The sequence below is a fragment of the Furipterus horrens genome, unplaced genomic scaffold (assembly GCF_987537825.1).
Source record: "Furipterus horrens unplaced genomic scaffold, mFurHor1.1.pri manual_scaffold_5, whole genome shotgun sequence".
NCBI lineage: Eukaryota > Metazoa > Chordata > Mammalia > Chiroptera > Furipteridae > Furipterus > Furipterus horrens.
Window position 1 is genome coordinate 12,615,908 of NW_028327175.1, and position 21,101 is coordinate 12,637,008.

At 41.2% G+C, this 21,101-nt stretch overlaps 1 protein-coding gene across 1 annotated transcript in view; it reads left to right on the plus strand.

The window, feature by feature from the left end:
* The window catches only part of ADAMTS12 (ADAM metallopeptidase with thrombospondin type 1 motif 12), a 230,028-nt gene that overhangs the window by 158,527 nt on the left and 50,400 nt on the right, over positions 1 to 21,101 (plus strand). Inside the window, exons 14-17 of the mRNA XM_090278891.1 lie at positions 2,517 to 2,637; positions 5,379 to 5,623; positions 7,129 to 7,267; positions 20,956 to 21,082. Coding sequence (XP_090135017.1) covers positions 2,517 to 2,637; positions 5,379 to 5,623; positions 7,129 to 7,267; positions 20,956 to 21,082 — 632 coding nt within the window. The remainder of the gene's footprint in view (positions 1 to 2,516; positions 2,638 to 5,378; positions 5,624 to 7,128; positions 7,268 to 20,955; positions 21,083 to 21,101) is intronic.

Here is a 21,101-nt window from a genome sequence, read left to right on the forward strand (position 1 = left end):
TTGAACATGTATGGAAATAAAAAGATACACCATCAGGAAAAAATAATGTATACAGTGTTTGTACAATTTATCTTCCTTGTGGATATAAAAATACGTTGGCTTATATTTATATAAATATTTACTACATTTGCTTTTGCTCATATATTCTGCTGCCTATTTTGAATTTATATTTGTCAACATGTTGACTTTTTAGGTTTGCAGGTTCTGTCCTCAAAGGAATTATCAGAGCTTGATCAAAATTGAATTTGTTCTAGGAGATAACTATCTGTGCCCTCCCCATTTTTAAAAATAAACTGAATTCTTAAGATATCTCTCATTTTTAATCACATCTTGCCCAGCTTTGCAATCTCATCAACTATCTTTGAACAGTCTGCTAACCTTCCATCCCTCTCACCCCTTCTCTTGGTGACTAGTTCCTTGACTTTCCTTTTCTTCTCCTTTCTCCTAGTCAGCAAAGCTCAGGCTTAATTCCCTTCCAAAAGAGCCCAGATGCCCCGATCTATCACATGAGCGGCCCCTCGATTGTTCCTCTTGGCCTCCCATCAATCTCTCACATCCCAGGACCCTGGTTTTCATCAACCCACCCACAACCCTTTTTTGATCTTACTATCTATCAGCCTACTGTGTACTTCTTAAAATAAGAAATCAACTTTGTGAATTTGTGCCCTTACAAAGCCAATATCTTCAATCCCTGCTGAGTCTTCACTCTTATAGACAACCTTCCTACCTGTCCTAGGTTAGCTCCCTCCCTCATTCCTCTCAGAAACTGTCCAGAGCCACCTTTGTTCTCTTACAAGGCCATTCTGGCCATTTCAGTGTTATACTGAACGCCCTAAATTGATATCTCTGGGCCAGGTCTCTCTCCAGGATTCCAGATCGTATCTTTTGGCCCTCGGATTTATGGTGAGGAAAGTATATTGTTGCTAGTCTCCCGCCCACTTATTAAATGGTAAAACCATTTACCTGTTCTTTTCAGTTAAGTATGAATCTTTCCAAACTATATTCCCTTTTAAAACTTTCATTGGCTGGGGATCAGTCTCATTGTAGAGCCAGGCATTCTTCCAGTCTCTACCTTTGCCCAGGGACTGTAGAAAAAATGATGACATTCCAGCTGGATTAGGTCATGGTGCCAGTTCTCAGTTACTTGAGAATTTAAAAGTAAAACAATGTTACAAGCTAAAAATGAGAATTAGCAAGAATACTTATTGGTTATTCACTCGTATAGGGGTAAAGGCCTAGTGAAAGACTGGGACCTGATTTCTCTAATACTCAAGATACTCTTTAGTCCAAATGATAGAGTCAAGAATTGATGAGAGGAAAGGAAATAGTAATCAGAATAAAAAGGCAACCTAGAGAGTGGAGCAAATACACATATTCACAAACCATATATATGTGTGATAATTGATTAATATGCAAATGTATAAGAAACTCCAACAACTCCATAGCAGTTGATTTGAGGTGGCTTTAAAATAAGAAAGGGAATTCCCTTTGAGGGAAAAAAAAAAACTACTGGGCACAATTCCTCTTTCCATACAGAAAACTAAAATCTGACTCATAGAATGTGGTATAGTTTTCCCTCTTTCTTTTACCACTGGCATGGAAAAAAGCAAGCAACAGAGAAGTTCAGCAGATGTTCCCATGTTTCATGGCTTTCAGTCTTAACTGTCGTGGTTCTTTGTATTCGATGCCACCAAACACTGATATTCACCTTTTCCAGAATGGGAATTTTAGGATGGGAAAGACTTGGCCATATTGATAGATGGAGGAGAAGGAATGAGTGGAGAGGGAAACGTGATGATTCAGGAGGACGCATGGACAGAAAGAACACTAAGAAGGGATTTGGTCCAGCACATGGGACAAGATTATCCTTGGCTCAGAGAAGGAAGGGCCAGTTCTTCCTCTGTGGCTGGAGGGAAGGAGGTTAGGATGACTGGGATACGGGTATGTGTGAAGGGCAGTGGGGGCTGGGGTCACAGGAGGCTCTGAAGGGTCTGATGATAGGTCTGCAGGTCAGAGATTTTATTCCTCGTGGACTGGAGTGGTCTTGGCATTAAGCTAGCCTTTCTCTGATGGCTGCTGGCTCACCTGCTGTCCTCAGGCAGGAGCAGGGAGAGTAACCCAGTGAGGAATGGAAAGGGACTGAACAACCCAGTTGGAGGTGGAATAATTGCATCACCCCTGGGAAGTCCCTGTAGAGAAGAAGGGCATGAGGTTTGCCTATCTGAATGGGACCTGCTATTCCACCAATTTCGATCCCAAGACATTTTCATAGTTAAACACTTGGAACTGTGTTCAGTTCTGCCTCATACTCAGGGGAGACCCACTCAGTGTGCCCCTGTGTCTCCTCTAAGCAAGTATTTCCTGTACCCTCAGTGGATGTTTTGGCTGCATCTGTGCTTGGACCTGCACCAAGCCAGTCTCACCAAGAGCAAAGAGGGGAGGGCTTTCAGTCAAAGGCCCAAGGCAGGTGTGGCATCTCCTGCCTGTGTCATTCACCCCAACCTCTCTTCCTGCAGAGGGTCGGCTGTGACTATGAGATCGATTCCAACGCCACGGAAGATCGCTGTGGGGTGTGCCTTGGGGACGGCTCTGCCTGCCAGACCGTGAGGAAGATGTTTAAACAGAAAGAAGGATCTGGTAACAAACAACTAATTGAAGTGGCAGGGGACTGAGCCTGGAGGGAGAGATTCATGGCTTTTGTTGTTGTTTTTTAGCAGATTGTGACTTTCAAATCATTCAAAATGGGAAAGATGGAAGAAAGTGATTTTGCTGAATGAATATGTTCATCATTCTTAAATAGTCTTACTAACCCTGAATACCTGCCCTTGAAATAGAATAAATGTCTCAATAATGCTTCACTTGTGCAACTTTTTAATATGATTCTCATTTTTGTAAAGGAGGCCCATGAGGATGAGACCTTCAAGAGGATTTGTTTTCACCTCTGTTCTACCTATCACACTTTCCCATTAAAACACTAGATTAGGGGTTAGTAAACTCTGGTTGTAGGTATGTATCCTCTTAGTTTAGCTGTGTGATGTGGTGTAGATTTTTTTCTTTTGGGAACTCAGTTTCCTCATTTTTTAGGTAAGGAGATTGGTAGCCATTCCCTTCAACCTACATAGCCATTATCAGGACATTGGTTAAATAAGTGAGATTAAGTCATTCTTGCAGTTATTGAAATGCTCAAAAATAGGAGACGACATTAAATTTAAAAAGCAATAATAGTTTGTACAGCATGATCCCACTTGTTTAAAAAATTGTGTATGCATAAAAAGTTTTGTAAGGGAACTGAATAAACTATTAATTGTAATTATCTTTGATACAGAGGGCTGGGGTAGAGGGAAACAGAAACTTGTACTTTTTATTTTACCCCTCTCTCTATGGCGGGCTTTTTTGTCACGTGGAAAGGAGTCTGGTGGATATTTATCATGGTTCTTTTTAAACTCCAGATCACTTTAATTTAATCCTTTGGCTTTCTCCTGGGTATTCTTTTGCAAATATATATTATTTCTTCTGCTCATGGTTAAATTTGCTTCAGTTTACACCACCTATCTGCAAACTATCCAGAAGCAGCACTTATATCACTAAAAGCATTATGTTATTTTGAAAACTTTTATTTTAAATTTTGAAATGTCTCCATTTCAATCGGGCAGAATCTGCTCATGATAAATACTTATAATTTTGGATGTTCTCTCTTAAGTGGGAGATCAAAAGCAAACTCTGTTGTTGTTTTTATTTCCTCTAATTGTATTTTCTCTCTTTTAAAAATTTTCTTTTTGTTTTTGGTCTGTTTGTTTTTAAACAAGGGATGAGGCAGTAGCCAGTTTTTTTTTCCTGAATGGGAAGGCATGCAACACCCTAAGTCAGAAAATAGCTGCAAGGAGCAGCCCTTCAAAGGCGTTTTTAAAAAATTACATTAGCCTCAATTGCATGTGATAAATATTCTCCCTGAGCTTGTTATAAATTAGTAGCTTTAACCTTCCACCTCAGGTAAGTGTGTGAGGGCCAAATGGGATTACTACAAGACTCACTTTCAGGTGACAGAGATGAGGGTTTGCTTGTCAGGCCGAAGAACCTACAATACTCGTGTATTCAGTGGAAACTGACCAGAATGATCTGGGTCTTACTACCATGTTTTTAATGGAAAAGTTGAAGGACTGAAGGATGTTTAGCTTCGACAATGGCAAATAGTGGAATCCAGAGCTGGGAGAGGCATCAGGCATCATTTCATTCAAGTCCCTTCATTGTGCTGATGACATTTGAAGAAGTTAAATAAGTCGATGAACATCATAGAGTTTGTTCACGGCAGTGCAGAGACTAGAACTCAAGTGTTCTGACCCCATGACTCAGTATTTCTTTCATAGTACTGTCCCCAAAGTCCACATTCCTTCCATGCTACTGCATTTATGAGCCGATGGTTCTGAGGAAGCATAAACAGGATGGATGCATGAAGAGCAGTTCTTAGTGTGGCATCTGGCAAAGAGAGGAAACATGGATGCATTTGTCCCTTTTCTCCCATAATAACCAGTAAGCAAGGAGACTGGCTAGAATTGGTTGTCATCTTTATAGGGATATCCTCTGTGCTTTTTTAAAAATTGAGTTTATTGAGATGACATTCATTAATTATATACGTTTCAGGTATGTGACTCTACAACGTATCATCTGTATATTATATTGCGTGTTTACCACCCCAAGTCAAGTCTCCTTCCATCACCTTTACCGCCTTCCTCTGTGCTTTTTTAGAAGGCTAGATTAGAACATGCAAGGTTAAAATATAAGTTCATATTTCAGCAAAACCTAAGAAAAAATAAGAATAAACTCTTTCTCATGAAAAGAATTGTCTAGCAACATAAAGAGCTGAGCTTAGAGATGAGTTTCTCATCACAAGCTGTATTCAAGAGCACTGGGATAGCAATCAACCCAAGATTCCCTCCAGGATTCTCATCATGAATTTAAGTTATGATTAAATTCCTTCTAAGACTCCGTCTTTAACTTGCAGGCAGTGAGGATGAGCAACAGGATATAGCAACAAATCAGGGAGCAGAGATGCTATTGAAAAGCTAGCTGGAGGGATGTAAATTTCTAAACTATCAACATAAAATCACAGAAAAAATAAATGCTGGATCAACCACAAAAGTTTCAGAGTGCAATCTGCATTTATTTTACCTCTCCTCACAAAACTGTTTACATACTGAGTCACAAAGTTCCTGAGAATTCTGCTTGTGACCAAGGTCTTTGAAGGTCTCCATTGTTAGTCCATCTACCAATCCCAGTGGCCACCCAAGGGCTGAGCAAGGGCACTAAATGATGGTGATGAAACACATTGTGCTCAGCTATGCTAGCATGTCCCTTTCATTCACTGTAACTTCTTCCCTTAGGTTATGTTGACATCGGACTGATTCCAAAAGGAGCACGGGACATACGGGTAATGGAGGTGGAGGGAGCTGGAAACTTTCTGGCCATCAGGAGTGAAGACCCTGAAAAATATTACCTCAATGGAGGATTTATTATCCAGTGGAATGGGAACTACAAGCTGGCAGGGACAGTCTTTCAATATGACCGGAAAGGAGACCTAGAGAAACTGATGGCCACAGGTCCCACCAATGAGTCCGTGTGGATCCAGGTAATGAAGAAAGGAAATGTTGATATGTACATCCGTTAGGTGTTTCTGAGTTTTCCTTTTTCTTTTCCAAGATATTTGCTAGGAGACATGAATTAAGGATCCTTCAAACTTCTAGCAAGGACCAGGGGAGGAAGAAACATATTAGTTTTGTGCTGCTAATCCTTTATTGCCTATAATTTGCCATAACCCCCATAATGAAATGCCAGAGACCCTAAACTATCCATTGGGAGGTTTCAGTTCAGTGTTTGGTGTAGTTGACACAGGCTGTTTATCTCAGGGCAACTGTTTCTTGGAGATAAAGAAGATGCTATCAGTCTGTGTCAGTCTGGCGTGAGTTTCCAAGTAGCCTCCCAGCCGTGGTGATGAACTGACCTGTTCTTAAACATATTCTCATGTTCGTGTCCTGAAGCAAAGGTTTCACTTTGTGAAACGCTTGGGGAAAAGTGGGGTTAGGATGTAGGATGTCTTATTCTTCAAAATCATGAGTGATTTGTCTTTGGTACTGGCAAAGAACTACAGAGGAGGAGTAGAATAATTATACTGGTGGAGACATGGCACATTGGGGATGACAGATGGCCCAAGAGACAGGCAGAGCTAACAATACTAGAAATTAGAGGGAAGTCATTTCAGAGCCAGAGATCAGAGCACTCACAGAAGCTGGAGGTCAAGGCTTGACATCTCTGCTTCATAAATGTCAGAACGCCTTATATCTTACCTATACAGGAAACTATTACACATATGAACCCCCAAGCCACCATGAGGCAACCAACCCACCCCCTCCAGGTTTAAGGTGAATTCATTTCAAATGTGTTTTATGTAGATTCCCTGCAGGAGGGGGCAGTGAAGAGAAGGTCTCAAGCATGGTACGCCTTGGCTAAAACCCCTGATTATTTTTATCCCGAAACTCTATGCTTTAAAAGAGCTAAGCAGTCTGAGAGCTAGAAAAGAGCTTCATCGGCTACAGCAGCAATAAAAGTTAATGTTCACTGAGAGCTAACTACATTGCAACTACTGTTCTAATCATATCTAATCACATTGCGTTTATTTGTTTAACTCTCACGACAACCCTATTAGTGGTGCTATTATTATCCTCCACTTGCAAATGTGGATGCTAAGGCACAAAGAGAGGAAGTAACTTACCCATAATTACAAGGTTAGTAAGTACACAAGGGCACATACCTACCAGCCTATGGCTGGAAAAGACCCTGCTTATCATTCCCTCAGAGCAACTTCCTACGAGTAGACCTTCCTGTTTCCATGAACTGAAATTCCCGTGGGAATTCAGCCAAGAAAAAATAAAATGGTGACGATCAAATATAGATATAGGTGGATGTAAATGTACAGGCGGAAGCAGAGGTCGAGGCAGACTCGCTTAATGACATTTGTTCCAGTGTATGCTTCCATAACTACTCTAAGACAATGCGCATGGTGTAATAATTTTATGTGGCCATGGAGTTCAGTGTAAAGTCATGGCAGTTTGGCATGACCTCTCTCTTGCCTTGTAGCTTCTATTCCAGGTGACTAACCCTGGCATCAAGTATGAGTACACAATCCGGAAAGATGGCGTTGACAGTGACGTGGAGAAGCTGATGTACTTCTGGCAGTATGGCCACTGGACAGAGTGCAGTGTTACGTGTGGGACAGGTGAGAACCAGCTGCTCCCCCGGGAACCCATGGCAACCCCAGAACAGGCATGGGGGCATCCGAGGCAGCGGTTCGCCTCTGTGTCCATGGGCTGCTGGCTTGGTCTAATGGAGGAGAAGTTTTTCTCCCATCAGCTTCATAGCCTGGCCTTCATGAAAGGTTTTGTTTAAAGAAAGGGTTACATGTCTTTTTAAAAAGCAGAACAGAAAGACTTAAAGCAATCACTGCTCTGCTGAGGACCCAAGGACCACAAAAGTCAAGCAACCCCCCAAAAAACATACTTATAAATAATGGCCAAATCAAAGAAAACCCCTAATTTCTAGCCCAGTGTTCTTTTTCTGTCTCCAGATTTACTGGGAGAGTAGTTTTCTCTCACAGAGTCAAGCATCAGAGAGATTTCCTTGCTGTCAAGTATTAGGATGGGATAAGTTTTGCTACAGGAACAACAACAAAAAAAAAAATTGAAGTCTCAGGAATTCAACACAATGAAGGGTTATTTTTAACCCATTCCTAGTCTGACCCAGGTTGGGTAGCCCTACTTAATCTCAACGCTAACATATCTGAAATGTGTGGTCCCCAGCTTGCCCCATAGGGCAAGAGAGAAATGGAAGAGACAGACTGCCTGTTATTAATAATCTTGGCCTCAAAGAGGCCCCAATCACTTCTGCTCCCCTTTCATGGTTGGACCTTAGTCCTATGGGCACAATCTAACTGCAGAGAAGGGCTGGGAACTAACTCAAAAGGAGTGTGGGGACATTGGGAGAACACAGGCAGTCCTGCTGAAGGGCTATATGAACTTTTCCAAGGTCCTTGCAGGCAAGGGTCAGGGCCTCCATGGGCAGGGGTCAGGGCCTCTTACTCACTTGGACGGCTGAAATAGTAGTGCCTTATGAGAAAGCCTCTGCCTCTCTTTCTCCTTTTGGATCTTGTCTAAGTCTGGTCTGGAACTCCCTGCCTCTAGCTAGTAACTACTGCTATAGGGAGAAGGGCCAGAGTTCGTGACATAGCGAAGAGAATAAAAGTGGAGGAGCGAATGGACCAGCAGAACACAGTGCAGTCCTCCACAGGCTTCTGTCTCACATTCTCTGTCTCAATACCCCTTGCTGACTCGTTCCCCCCACCCCCATACTCCTCACCCCAGGAGGTACTTGTGGAAAGAGGCTTAGAGGCAGACAATGAGTCATGCACCATCAACCTTATAAACAATTTTTGTATTACCAGCTTCTTCCTTTCCTTCCTGCAATACAGAAAGCCAAGGATTAACTTTTAGAAGTCACAGGAATCATACCATATGTTCATTTCAAAATATGCGATGTTTTGAAAATCCTAAAACTCTGAAAATCTGTCTGGGTCAAAGGTGCCGTCTGTGGCAGCAGCCGTGAGCGGTGTTAGTCAGAGTCAGGCCTGCTGTTCCCGCCACTGTCTCTAGCATTTCTGCAGGTCCCCCACCCACCACCACCCCCACCCCCACCACCCCCACCACCCCCACCCCCGTCCCCCCAGCTAACCCCTGCTGCCCAGGAGGGCTGGGCTCAGTGAGGAAGCAAAAGCAGTTTCAGCAGAAAATAAGATGGTGAAAAATATTTCCCTGAGGAGCAGTTGTGAGGAACATGAAGTCATCAGGACTCTTGTTACAAATACTTCTCTGATTTCTCATTGCTTTGGTTTTGTTCTTTCCATGAAGTCCTGGTTTAAGCTTTAGGCTTAAATCATTGTCCAAGGACACAAAGGAGTGAAACTCAGACAGCCCTGAGTGGTCAGGGACTCCTCAATAAAACAGGAGAACAACCCCCCTTCTACTTCAACATGAAATGAACCCTTTGCATCACACACGCACATTTCAGAGCGTGGGAAATGCAAGATAAATGGCAGATTTGTACAGTGATCATAAAGATACATCCCAGTTAGCTAGGACAAGAGGCATCCGCACTAAGGGTGAATCAAGCATTATGTTTTGATGCAGCCGGTTCGGTCCTTCAGCATTACCTCCGCCTACTTCGGCAACTATCATTCTGGGTATTAAACCTTAGCAGGAACTATCAGGCAATTTCATCACACTGCCTCTGGGTGACAGTGAGCTCTGTCATTTGTCAGAGAAGAAAGACAGCCTATCTCCTTTCGTAACTCTCAAACACAGAGAATGAAATGCTAATCTTCACACAGGACACACACTGCTCAATATAAAAATGGAAGACCGCCTAAAACACTGCATTCAGTGATATATTCTATTTTCTTTAAGAGAAAAGTTTCTGTGTTATGAAAGTCAAATACATTACTGAAAAATTAAAAATAAAGTCACTATCCATATACATGTACTTTGGTACTTTGAATATAGCCTTTCAATATTCTTTTTCTAATCATAGATGTATATAGGGGTATGCATATGGGAGTACTTACATACCTACACACACATGGTTTTACTTAACACCATAACATGAGTGCCTTTCCATGTGTGATTTAATCCTCATAGCTCTCATGTTTTATGGATGCATTATATTTCACTGGCAAGACAAAGCAAGAGTCCCTTAACCAACTCCTTTTGATCATCATCTTCTTTTTTCTTTTAAAGACTTTTATTTATTTTATTTTTAGAGGGAGAGGAAAGGCAGGAGAAAGAGAGGGAAACATCAATGTGTGCTTGCCTCTCGCATGCCCTAACCAGGGACCAGGCCTGCAACCCAGACATGTGCCCTCACTGGGATTTGAACCTGCAACCCTTTGGTTTGCAGGCCAGCACTCAATCCACTGAGCCACACCAGGGCCAATCATCATCTTCTGATGAGCATCTTTAGACAGTTTATATAAAGAATAATTTTGTTAGTGTTAATTTACAGATGGCATTTTTATTAATAGTTTCAAAAAGTAGAAAAAATCATAATGTTAAGAAACTTATACCAAATTGATTGCTGTTGTAAAAGGATTACAAGCAGGTAGCGGCGATCATTTTATTTCATTTTTAGTACTGCATGATGTTAGTTTTATACTTTTTCACTGGAGAACATTTCAAATATCCCAGCAAAAGAGAGAATGAAATGGCAAACTCCTGTGTACCCAGTGCTCAGCTTTATCAGATCTTACCATGTTTGTGTCGATTTTCATCTTTAAAGAAAAAAATGCAGAGCATGCCTTAATTTCACTCCCTTTCCTTTTCCCCAGAGTCAACTAGTAGAAGCAAGGAAAAGAGGCGGAAGGTCTTTGCAGTGGTCTAGGGAAGTCCTAACCGTGGCTTGGATGGAATTCAGGCGGCACAGATGGCAAAGTCATACCAGTGTGGAGATATCTAGGAGGCAGACTAGACTGAATTCCTGGTGGTTCAGTTCACCTGCTGGTAGCGAGTGGTTTGAACATGGCGGAAGGTTGAAGGGTAACATGGCTGTGTTCCCTCGGGTAACTGGCTACATGGTGCTGTCCTTCATGGAGACATGGAAAATGGGACAAGAAACAGGTCTGAAGAAGAGTTAATGATTATATATGTTCAGCTAAAGTCCCTATGAGATTTCTAGGTGAAAATACCCGAAGGCAGTAACGTGCTTATTTTAAAAGTGTTTGTCCGACCGCCTGTCTTGATCAGTTCAGGGCCGCTATCACAGACTGTCATAGACCAAGTGGCTAAAACAAGACACATATGTTTCTCATTTAGTTCTGGAGGCTGGAAAGTCCAAGGTCAAGGTGCTGGCAGATTCACTTCTAGTGAGGATCCTTTTCCTGGCATGTAGATGGCTATCTTCTCACTGTATCCTCACGTGGCAGGAGCACAAGGCCTCTCGTGTCCCTTTCTGTTTTTATCAGGGTATTAATTCTGTCATGAGGCCCTATGCTCATGACCTAATCCAACCCTCATTGCTTCCCAAAGGCCCCACCTCCAAATAGCTTCACACTGGGGATCAGGACTTCAAGATATGAATTTGGAGGGGATGCAGACATTCAGGTCATAGCTCTGCCTGATCAACTTTATCTTATCTGGAATGAATTCCTATTGCAATTGTTTTGTTGTTTTTCTTAGTGTTAGATTTGTTATATATTTTGGAATTACAATTCACAGGCTTGATTTAAGTGTGACGCCCTTTCAGTTTATTTTTCTTTCTTTCTCTTTCCTACCCCTTTCCTCCCTTCCTTCCATGTGCACCCCCTCTTTCTAGTGCTTTTGAAGTTGTTTCCCTGACCACACTGTGAGCCCTCATTCCAGGGCAGAACTTGTTAAGGTTGTTAGCACTGCTGTCCCTTAGAGACGTTGAAGACAGGTTAAAAGTCACAAGGGAGCCAGCAGGTGATGTGGCTGAGCTGCTGGGTGAAAGGCAGAGTCCTTGTTTTGCCACCTTCCTAGGCCTGAAACTCACCAACGATTAAGGTTCCAGAACTTGTGATGAGGACAGTCTTGTTCCCTCCTCACGGGGGCCCTTTGAGTCCTCGGACTTCACTGGGGCCGGGCACGTGGCTGCCACTAACTGCTTCCGGCCCAGAGCCTGGCAGACACTTCATGGAAGTCCTGCTCACCCTTCTGTGGGGATCTTTACCTACATTCAAGTGTTGTTTCTTTTTGGTTTTCTCTGCTTATATCTTTCTATTTTATTATTTAATATTTCTTATATACTTATACTTTATATATCACTATTGTGCCTTTGAAGCAAAACGCTATTTAAGCATAAATTCACTGAGATGCTATTTCCTTGGTTTAACTACTTAAAAATTTTTATTACCTTTGTTCTAGATTACAAACCCATGCTAAAAACTGGCAACACAACATCATAAATTTAGCTAAATGTCATAAAGCCAACTTATTTTCCATAGCTCACTTTTCAAAGGTCAGGAGGACCCTCAGAGTCGAGCGGCAACGGTCCGCTCTCCAGCCTCATCTTCATTCCCTGTCCCCTCAGCCACATTTCCTTGCCTTCCTGCCTTATCCCTGGGACATGACTGTAGGGTGACACTGGGGGAATTTAGGACTAGCTGTCCTTCAGGAAAAGTTGGAAGGGAGTGTACTAACAAGTGCTACCACCCGTGACAAAAGGCTCGCTGAAAACATTCACCTGAGTTGCCCAGCAAAAGAACAACCATGAAAGTTCAACCAATGGATTATCTGTGAAGGAAAAGCTGCAGACACGGCTTGACACAGATGCTGGTCTCGATAGGAAGCTTGAGGACTCTTTTAAACAAGAAAATATTTTGGCAAAAACTTAGGATTGCTTTCATAAAAAAACGTAAAAGCCACATTTTTACCCTGTTGCGTCTCTAGTACTGCAAAACTCTACCAGTTGTAATGTAAATCTATGCAAAATTGCCTGTTTTTCATAATATTCATAGTAATGCCACTATTGTTAGAAAATGGGTCATCACTTCTGAACGTGACCCTTTCCAGTTTTGTGCTCTGTGGTTCCTATTCTGCATTTTCGAGTCTGTAAGTACAACTGTGGCTGCACAAAAGGGGGAGCATGTTTCCTTGCCCTGCCATGAGCTTTGAGGTCCCCTTCACCCCTCCTTGGCTGAATTCTCTCTAGAGTTTATCATCGTCCCTTTGTATAAGGAACATTGTGTTCTAGTAGGAAAAGACAAATAGTTTCTTTTTAGTATTATGTTATTTTAGTTTTATACTTTTTCACTGGAAAGCATTTCAAATGTCCCAGATAAATAGAGAATGTAAAAATTCCATACAAAACTCCTAGAGATGGCTCCAACTGTTCTGAGCTGTCTGGGAAACTAGATCGTGTACATTAGAAATAAATACACATAGAACAGATACTTAGGTGTACTGAAACTCGTCCTTACAGGGTTTCTCTGACAGGATTCCTACTAAGGCTCAAAGTAACCATGTAGTTTGAGATTTGTCCACATACCATTGATAAAGCAGGAGAATCGTAAGTAGGGCACGTATTCCACTATGGCCCTGACTTCTTTGGGAGACCAGAGTCAGTTACGTCTTTGACTTTCTCAAAGTGCCATCCATCTTGGTGCTAATCCACCTGACTTTATCCACCATAGTTGTCAGGGAGGATCAACTGTGTCCAGACAATAGCTAGAGGATTTTTTTTTTTAATGTCGGACTTCATGAAGCTAATAGCAGGATATATTGAAATGGGTTTAAGCATTTGCCATGCAATGAGTAGTTTACCACCTGCATAAATATGTAAAATAAACTTCAAGTAACATACAATGGAGATCTGATAACCTTTCAGTTGTGGTTCATGAATAAACTAGTGAGAACCCATAGACGGAGTAGCTAAACGTTTTTTAGTGATTGTCCTAGAGTTTTCAATATACTTTTACAGGTATTCCAAATCCACTTTCAAATAGTGCTACACCACTTCATGGGTAGTATGAGTACCTTATAATAACAAAATAAGCCTAATTCCCACCTCCCATCCCTTCTGTCATTGCTGTCATTCTTATCACTTATATATAAGAATACATAAGCATATGTATTCACAGGATATATACATACCTCATCAAATACAGTAGTCCCTCTCTATATCGCAGTTCACTTACCGCGGCCTCACTGTATCGCGGGATTTTTAAAAATATTAATTTATTTATCGCAGATTTTTTGCTATATTGTGGGATTTTGTGGTACTGTATACATATGTTGTTACAGTTACATAGGCTTAAGAGTGTAGAATACGTTTAAGAACATAAGTATTGTTTATAAAAGTGTAGAAAAGGTTAGTAAGGGAGTGGGAAAGGTTAATAACGGACTGGGAATGGTTTATGAGTGTGTGGGAAGGGTTTATAAAACCTTAAAATATATATAAATACTAAGATAAATGTAAGGTTCCTACTTTGCGGATTTTCACCTATTGCGGGGGGGTCTAGAATGTAATACCTGTGATAAGTGAGGGATCACTGTACATCATTCACATTGTTTTAACGAACTGTTAGATCAATTCAGAGTAAAGAAAATTGAACTTTTCACTTAACCTTCACTTATTGCCTCTTTGATGCTTTTCCTTTCTTTATGTAGATCCAAGTTTCTGACTTCTGTTACTTTCTTTCTCCTCAAATAACTCTTTTAACATTTCTTGCATGGCAGGTCTACTTGTAATGAATTTCATCAATTTTTTGTTTGTCTAAGAAAGTATTTATCTTTCACTTTTGAAAGATAATTCTGCAGGGTTCAGGATTCTAGATTGGTGGTGTTTTTTCTCTCAACGCCTTAAATATTTTACTCCATTCTCTTCTCCTTGAATGATTTCTGAGAAGTCAGGTATAATTCTTTGTTCTTCTGTTAGGAAGATGCTTTTCCCCCTCTGGCTTCTTTCAGGGTTTTTTCTTCAGCTTTGATCTTCTGTAATTTGAAAATTATATGTCCAGGCATATGGGATTTTTTCGTGGCATTTGTCATGCTTGGTGTTTTCTGGATCTGTGCTTTGGTATCTGACATTTATAATTTGGTGCAATTCTGGTTCCTCTGGTGGTTTCCGCTCCCAGAAGCTGTGACTCCTACTCAACTGTCCATCTCTCCAGCCACAGTGGTTGGCCCTACGCCCCGTCTTCTCTTCTATCCAACAAGACTTGTTGATTTTTCAGTCTATTTAGCTTTTTATTCGTTAGGACAGAGGGGCAACTTCCAACTTCCTTGCATGGGGAACCGTTAACTGCAAATCTTTCCAAGGTGACTAATTTCACGGTCTGTTATTCTGCAGGTCTTCTTAAGTCCCATCCCGTTTTTACCTTGTGTAGCCAGCAGAGATTAGTCCCTCCCTTATTGGCAGGCCCTTAGTTTTTTTGTTTTGTTTTGTTTTTTCTCTAACAAATGCACTTGCTTCAGGGTTTCTCAGTTAGTCTCTGTGAAGGCTTGTTTGCTCAGTGTGCCCTGCAAAAGGCTGACTGCCTGCATATCTTGTTAATCTGTGAGTATCGTGAGATTATCAGGCCTCTGATTTTAAGTGTGTGTGGTGTCTGATCTGTACAAAGGGGCTGCAGAAGGGACTTATGAGTGGGAAAGAATACTTCTTGACTGTGGTGAATTTTGAAAAGGGATTTTTTATAAAACAAAACCATATCCTGCCTAATTTCATTAAATATTCTTCAAGCACCAGCAGTGCTTTGGTTTCAACATTTCTTACATAGTTGCTCATAGGTTATCCTTGTCCATGACAGTCAATTTTTATCATCAGTTCATTTGGATTTCAGGGGGATAAAAACTATTTGTGCTGAGTCTTCTTGATGTTCTGAAAGGCATGGCTTTCAGCAATGGGTAATAAGGAAAATGAAACCTCATTAATTGATTCACAATTAATATTTGTATTTATTGAAATCAGTGTTGATGCCCTTTCGAGCTAGGGAAAAAAGCATGAGTTGTGTAACTAAGCTCAGTGGTTTGCAGTAAGGAGGTTGCATCGTAGGAGTGTGAGAACTGGATGAGCTGGGTTTGCTCTGCTCCCTGGTGTCAGGGCGTGAAGCCAACCCTAATCTCATAATATGTAGGAAACAGAGGTGTGGAGGGAGCTAATGCTGATGTTTGGGTGAGTGGGTTACAAAGAGACTTCAGATTCAGGGTCAAAATCTTTTCTCAAGGACCTAATATACATTAAGCACTGTGCCAGAATTTAGGGTACATCATGTACCTATCAGGGCATATACATCCTTTTATTCTCACAACAACCCACGAGTACTATAATCTCATGAAACGGAGGCTGGAGAAGGTTAGCGAGATTCCTGATATGACTCAGCAAGGTTCACATCCGTTTCTGAATTTTGATGGTGGTGGTGTTGATATTGATGTTGTGATTGCTGTTGATCATAGACACACGCACATACATACACACTCAATTTTGGAGCTCTTGTAGTGGTGAGACCCAAGTGTTCCCTGGCTGAGCCTTTATTATGGAGATTAGCTCTGAACACTCACTGATCAAGAACATCAGAGATGGAGGAAGGGGTTCAGGAGCCAGAATTAACAAGGTAAATACTTAGTGAGAACTGAAATTGGAAGTTGGCAGAGCATGGATGGATTTGTCAAGAAGACAGATAGGTGACGGTCCCTGCTCCTCCCTTCTTCCTCTACAGTTAATGCCACTTTTGTCTAGGGAGGGGGATTGTAGTGACAGCGCCCTCTACTGATTTACAGAATTCTCTCACATAATTAAAATCAATGTTACACCTAGCTTTTAAATATTATAAGTTTTTCATATCATAATTTATGTGCTAATGTAAAATTAAACTTGCACTGCTTTACTTATACCCACATAAGTGGTTATAAAGAAAAATGTCAAGTTCCTTGACAGTGTTTTAAAGACTGAGAATGCAGTAGTTAGACTTCTCTTTCACAGGATGTGATTAAATATTCACTGCTTTGAGTATCTTTCATCTCTAAAGCATTTTGGATACAATAGGAAATATTGTCATTTTTTTGCCCTAGGTCATTACAGTAAGCTGTCTCCAGTTGTTTTTTCCGTACCATTCCTAAACTGAATTTTTGAATCAGAAAAATTAATTAATTACATAATAGGCTCCCTATATTTTATAGTCTTAATATTCAGTTGAGAATATGAAGCGCTATGTCATTGTTCTTTTTTTTTCTTTTCCTTAGACATAAGGAACTTGTTCTTATATCAAAGCAGAATTTCCACTCAGCACAATCACGTTTAGGAGTATAGGAAGATTCTTCTTAAAAGTAAAGGCTCTTCGTTGATGTTTCGCTGCTAGTATCCAGGAAGATTTACTAAACATTTATATCTGCATGGTGATGTTCTTACTGATACATGGAGAAACTCAGAATCCTATGAGAATCACATTTTGAGTTTGATTCTCATATATTTTGAAATGTGATTGATTTATACTTAACGCCATTTTCAAGTAAATATTTCCAGATAAGCAGCTAACTTAGTGTTGAGACAGCATATTGATTGATTAGCATCCTTAATTAACCAAAATTTCTTTTGTGGCAGTGTTCAGCATGTAAGAGAGAGCGACAAAAGGCTAGTCAAATTAAAAGCCAATATTATTTCTCTTTCTTTAATGTCCAGGAAGAGGTCAAGGTCATATAGATGCAGCCTAATCTTTTATATTTTCTGCATTGGCAATGTTACATCATGATTGCTGCTCTTAAAAAGATGATTTAATTCCAACCCCTTCACAAGAGCTGTTATAATATCCTATTCTAAGGAAAGGTTCTGTTATTCTAGCAATTGGTTTACAAAGAAAATTAATGAGTCTGTCACTCGAGATTAAAAGTTTGAGATTTTTACTGCAAATGAGACATTATCGGTCCAGGTCCCCTGCAGGAAAAATATAGAACACCTAAACTGAATACCTTGGCTGCTTTCAAAGGTGTGGGCAGGGTTTAGGGAAACTGAGAAAGGCTACCATCCCTAGGCCTGAAGAAGTAAGGGGAAGGAGCAGTTCTCCAAAGACACAGTGTCTTCATTTCCCAAACCCAACTAGAAGCCACAGCAATTGATAAGATCAGCTTCCCCGGGTTCAGGGCAGGTGGAGAGTGGATCTGGAGTGACAAACAGCAGAAATATAACATGGAAGAAAAGGAGAATGAAATATCAATAAAATCAAAAGTGGTCAGACTACCAGCAAGGCAAGCTGGATTGCAGCTCTGGGTCCTGACTCGAGAAAGGAGGAAAGCTGGCCTTTACTGAGTGCTGTTCCAGTTCCTACTGCAATTTAACAAACCAACCAAAATTTAGTGTAGTAAAACAACCATTGTTTTATAATACTCTTGATTCTGTAGGTCAAAAATTTAGACAGGGCACAGTGGTGATGGCGTGTCTCTGCTGCACGATGTTTGCACGTTGGCTAGGAAGACTCACATATCTGGGGGTGACTCAAATGCTTGGGGGCTGGAATCACCTGGAGGCTTTTTTACTCACGTGACTGGCACCTGGGCTGATATTCAAAGGCTGGGCTCATCTAGGACTGTCAACTGGAGCTCCTATACCTGGCCTTTCCCCGGATGCAGGCTTCTTATACCTTCGCAGCTGAAATGTCGTAAGAGTGAGGGAGCCACAGGCATCAGGCAGAAGTTGCATGGCCTTTCATGACCTAGCCTCTGAGCTCACACAGCCTCACTTCTGCCATTGGTCCAAGGACAGGGTAGCTAGACACCATGTCTTGATGGAGGGATGGCATGGTCACATGGTAGAAAGAACTTGCTGGCAGAGAGATTTTTTTTACAGACACATTGGAAACTAAAACTTGCCATATATGCATTTACTGAGGCAATATGAATTAATATAATTTTGAAACATTCTGGCAATAATTGCAACAAACTATATCCTAGGTAAGCTGTACAACTACATTAACTAGAATCCTCTCACCTAAGGTTTCCAATGATTAAACTTTAACTTTGTCATCCCTTCATGGATTATAGATTTTAAGATGTCTAAGACATTTCCAGGAATCAGCTTCCTGCCCTTACACAGTTTCTGAATGCCACTCTCCTTTTTCTTGCAGTTAGTCAAATGATGTGTAGAACAAAAAGTAGAGATTAGAACCCAGGACCTTTGGATTCCACTTATTTGTTGTATTTATTTAACCAGAAACTGCTAAGAAATGGAAGTATAGATTACATCTTACCAAATGAACCCACAAACACCAGAATTGAGGAAGAAGCCCTTGGCCAGGTATTGCCTTTCTGTAACTTGGGAGAAGTCAGATTATTGGGTTGGGACCCCTCATGGAGGATGGGCTTAGCTTTGTATCTGTCATGTGAGAACTCAAGGGCTAGGAGACTAGAGGATCAATCGTCACCAGGACCGTTAATGCCAGCTGAGAAACTCTGACACATCCTTATTAATTTTCTGTTGTGCACTCAATAGTTTCTGCCGGGCCAGTCCATCTGTTCATCTCCCTGCAATGTCATTAACATTCTGAAGGGGATTTTATTTAATGTCTTCTGCCCTTTTTCTACTTCCAGAGTCAGGAGCATTGAACACTTTCATCTTTGTTATTCATGCACAGACACAAGCTTTTGGGGACTGTTTCCAAACCCTTAGAATCACCCCATCGTTTCCTTTGATTTTCTGACATTGAGAATTTGTCACACTACCGAAAGTTTTCATAAGACTTCTAAGTCTCTAAGCTTTTTCTTTTTTCTATGCTACAGTGGCAGGTACATGTCAGCTTTGCTGGCCTCAGCCCTTCTTGGTCTCTATTCTAGTCACATTGTCTAAGACTTCTCTACAGGAGTTTGTGTCTTTCCCAACAATGACTCACACATTGTGCCACGAAAGTTCTCTTTATAATGTTGCTTCCAGCTGTCAAAAGTGTTTATTTATATGACAAAAGAAGAATAACACATCATCTATCAGTTCAGAAAGCCTGCATGGTTGAAAGTTTACCTCTCTTTTCAAATAGAATGAAATACTATTGTATTTAATAATAATGTGCTGTTGATTGATTTTAAAGGATTTACTTAACTGTTTGTGACTCCCTCTGATGTTTGTAAATGGCGAGGTTCCATCTCTGGCTTCAGAATATGTGTGCCATCCTGGGCAATTGGGCTGGGCCAAGACCGCAGGAGGCAGGATGAGGTGCTGGGTGCAGGAGGACTGGCTGCAGTCCAGGTCCTGCTGGTGGTGTGGCTGGGGGGCAGCCCCTCCATGTCCTTGCCAGTAAAGTGAGGAGGTAACCATCTTATTGGGATATTCATGGCCTTTCCAGTTCGTTAGTTCTGTACATAATTAGCCCACTCAAGCCCTACTGTCCTGAGAGCTCAGAGTGGAGACCCCTGGGGGCGCTCATTCTTCAGACTCCTCACTCAGTGTTTCACATTCAACATTGAAGTGTTCTCTCTCTCAAGAGGGATGATGAATGATTCTCTTCCTCACTGTACCTTTTCAATCCATGACATACTGTCCACTCCTCCAAGTTCTCATGCTAATGACATCCTAATTAGCAAAGTCAATGGTCCTTCTCCTTTTCCAACCTAAGAGGTTTTGCTGTGACTCAGTTTCTTCCTCTGTCAGATAGTGATAATGATAGTGTTGACCTCATTGGGTTGTTGTGGGGTCTTATTTATATATTATAATAGATAATAGGTAGTATATTTTATATATGTTTATATTTGTGTGGGACACACACACACACGCAGTTTAGAGCCATGCCTGGGACAAGGCAAGCACTACATGGGTTAGCCACTATTGTATATCCAACATCAAGCCCAGCCTATAGATAAATGTGCTTTGCCTGCCACTCCTTGTCTTCTTCTCTTATTCACGTTTCCAAAGGCAGTGTATGATCAATCCCTGCTATCAAAACCCTCCACTGGGAAACCATAACCTCTCAAACCTTACAATATTATTTTGAATTTTATTCCTGTCTTTCATACTTTATGAACCCCAACTAATATAAAGGTCCCTTACTCCTCTATTACTTTACTAAACTAATGATGTAGTAATTGTGCTGTAATACCTGGTGATGTGTGCTTTCCTTATTTAAATCTCACTTTGTTTTTTATTTGACCTGTGTGTGTTAGTCTTATCTCCACAACTAGACTGTAATCTGTATATTAGATGATAGGTTAGTCTTCCTATATTATCTGTAACCCTTCCATCCATTGCCAACGGCAGCATGAGTATGGGTAATAAGAGGTTCCCAATGCTCATTCCTACTTGAAGAACCAAATACCTTATGGACAACTTTCCCATCAGCTACAAGCATGATCTCTTCCATGCACAGGGGCCTGACACTGAACCTGTGGGCTCAAGATTCAATATGTGTGGCCCTTTCTGCCCGACCCCCAGGTATCCGCCGCCAGACTGCCCATTGCATGAAGAAGGGCCATGGGATGGTGAAAGCTACGTTCTGTGACCCAGAAACACAGCCCAATGGGAGGCAGAAGAAGTGCCGTGAAAAGGACTGTCCCCCCAGGTAACCAGTGATAGCAGCT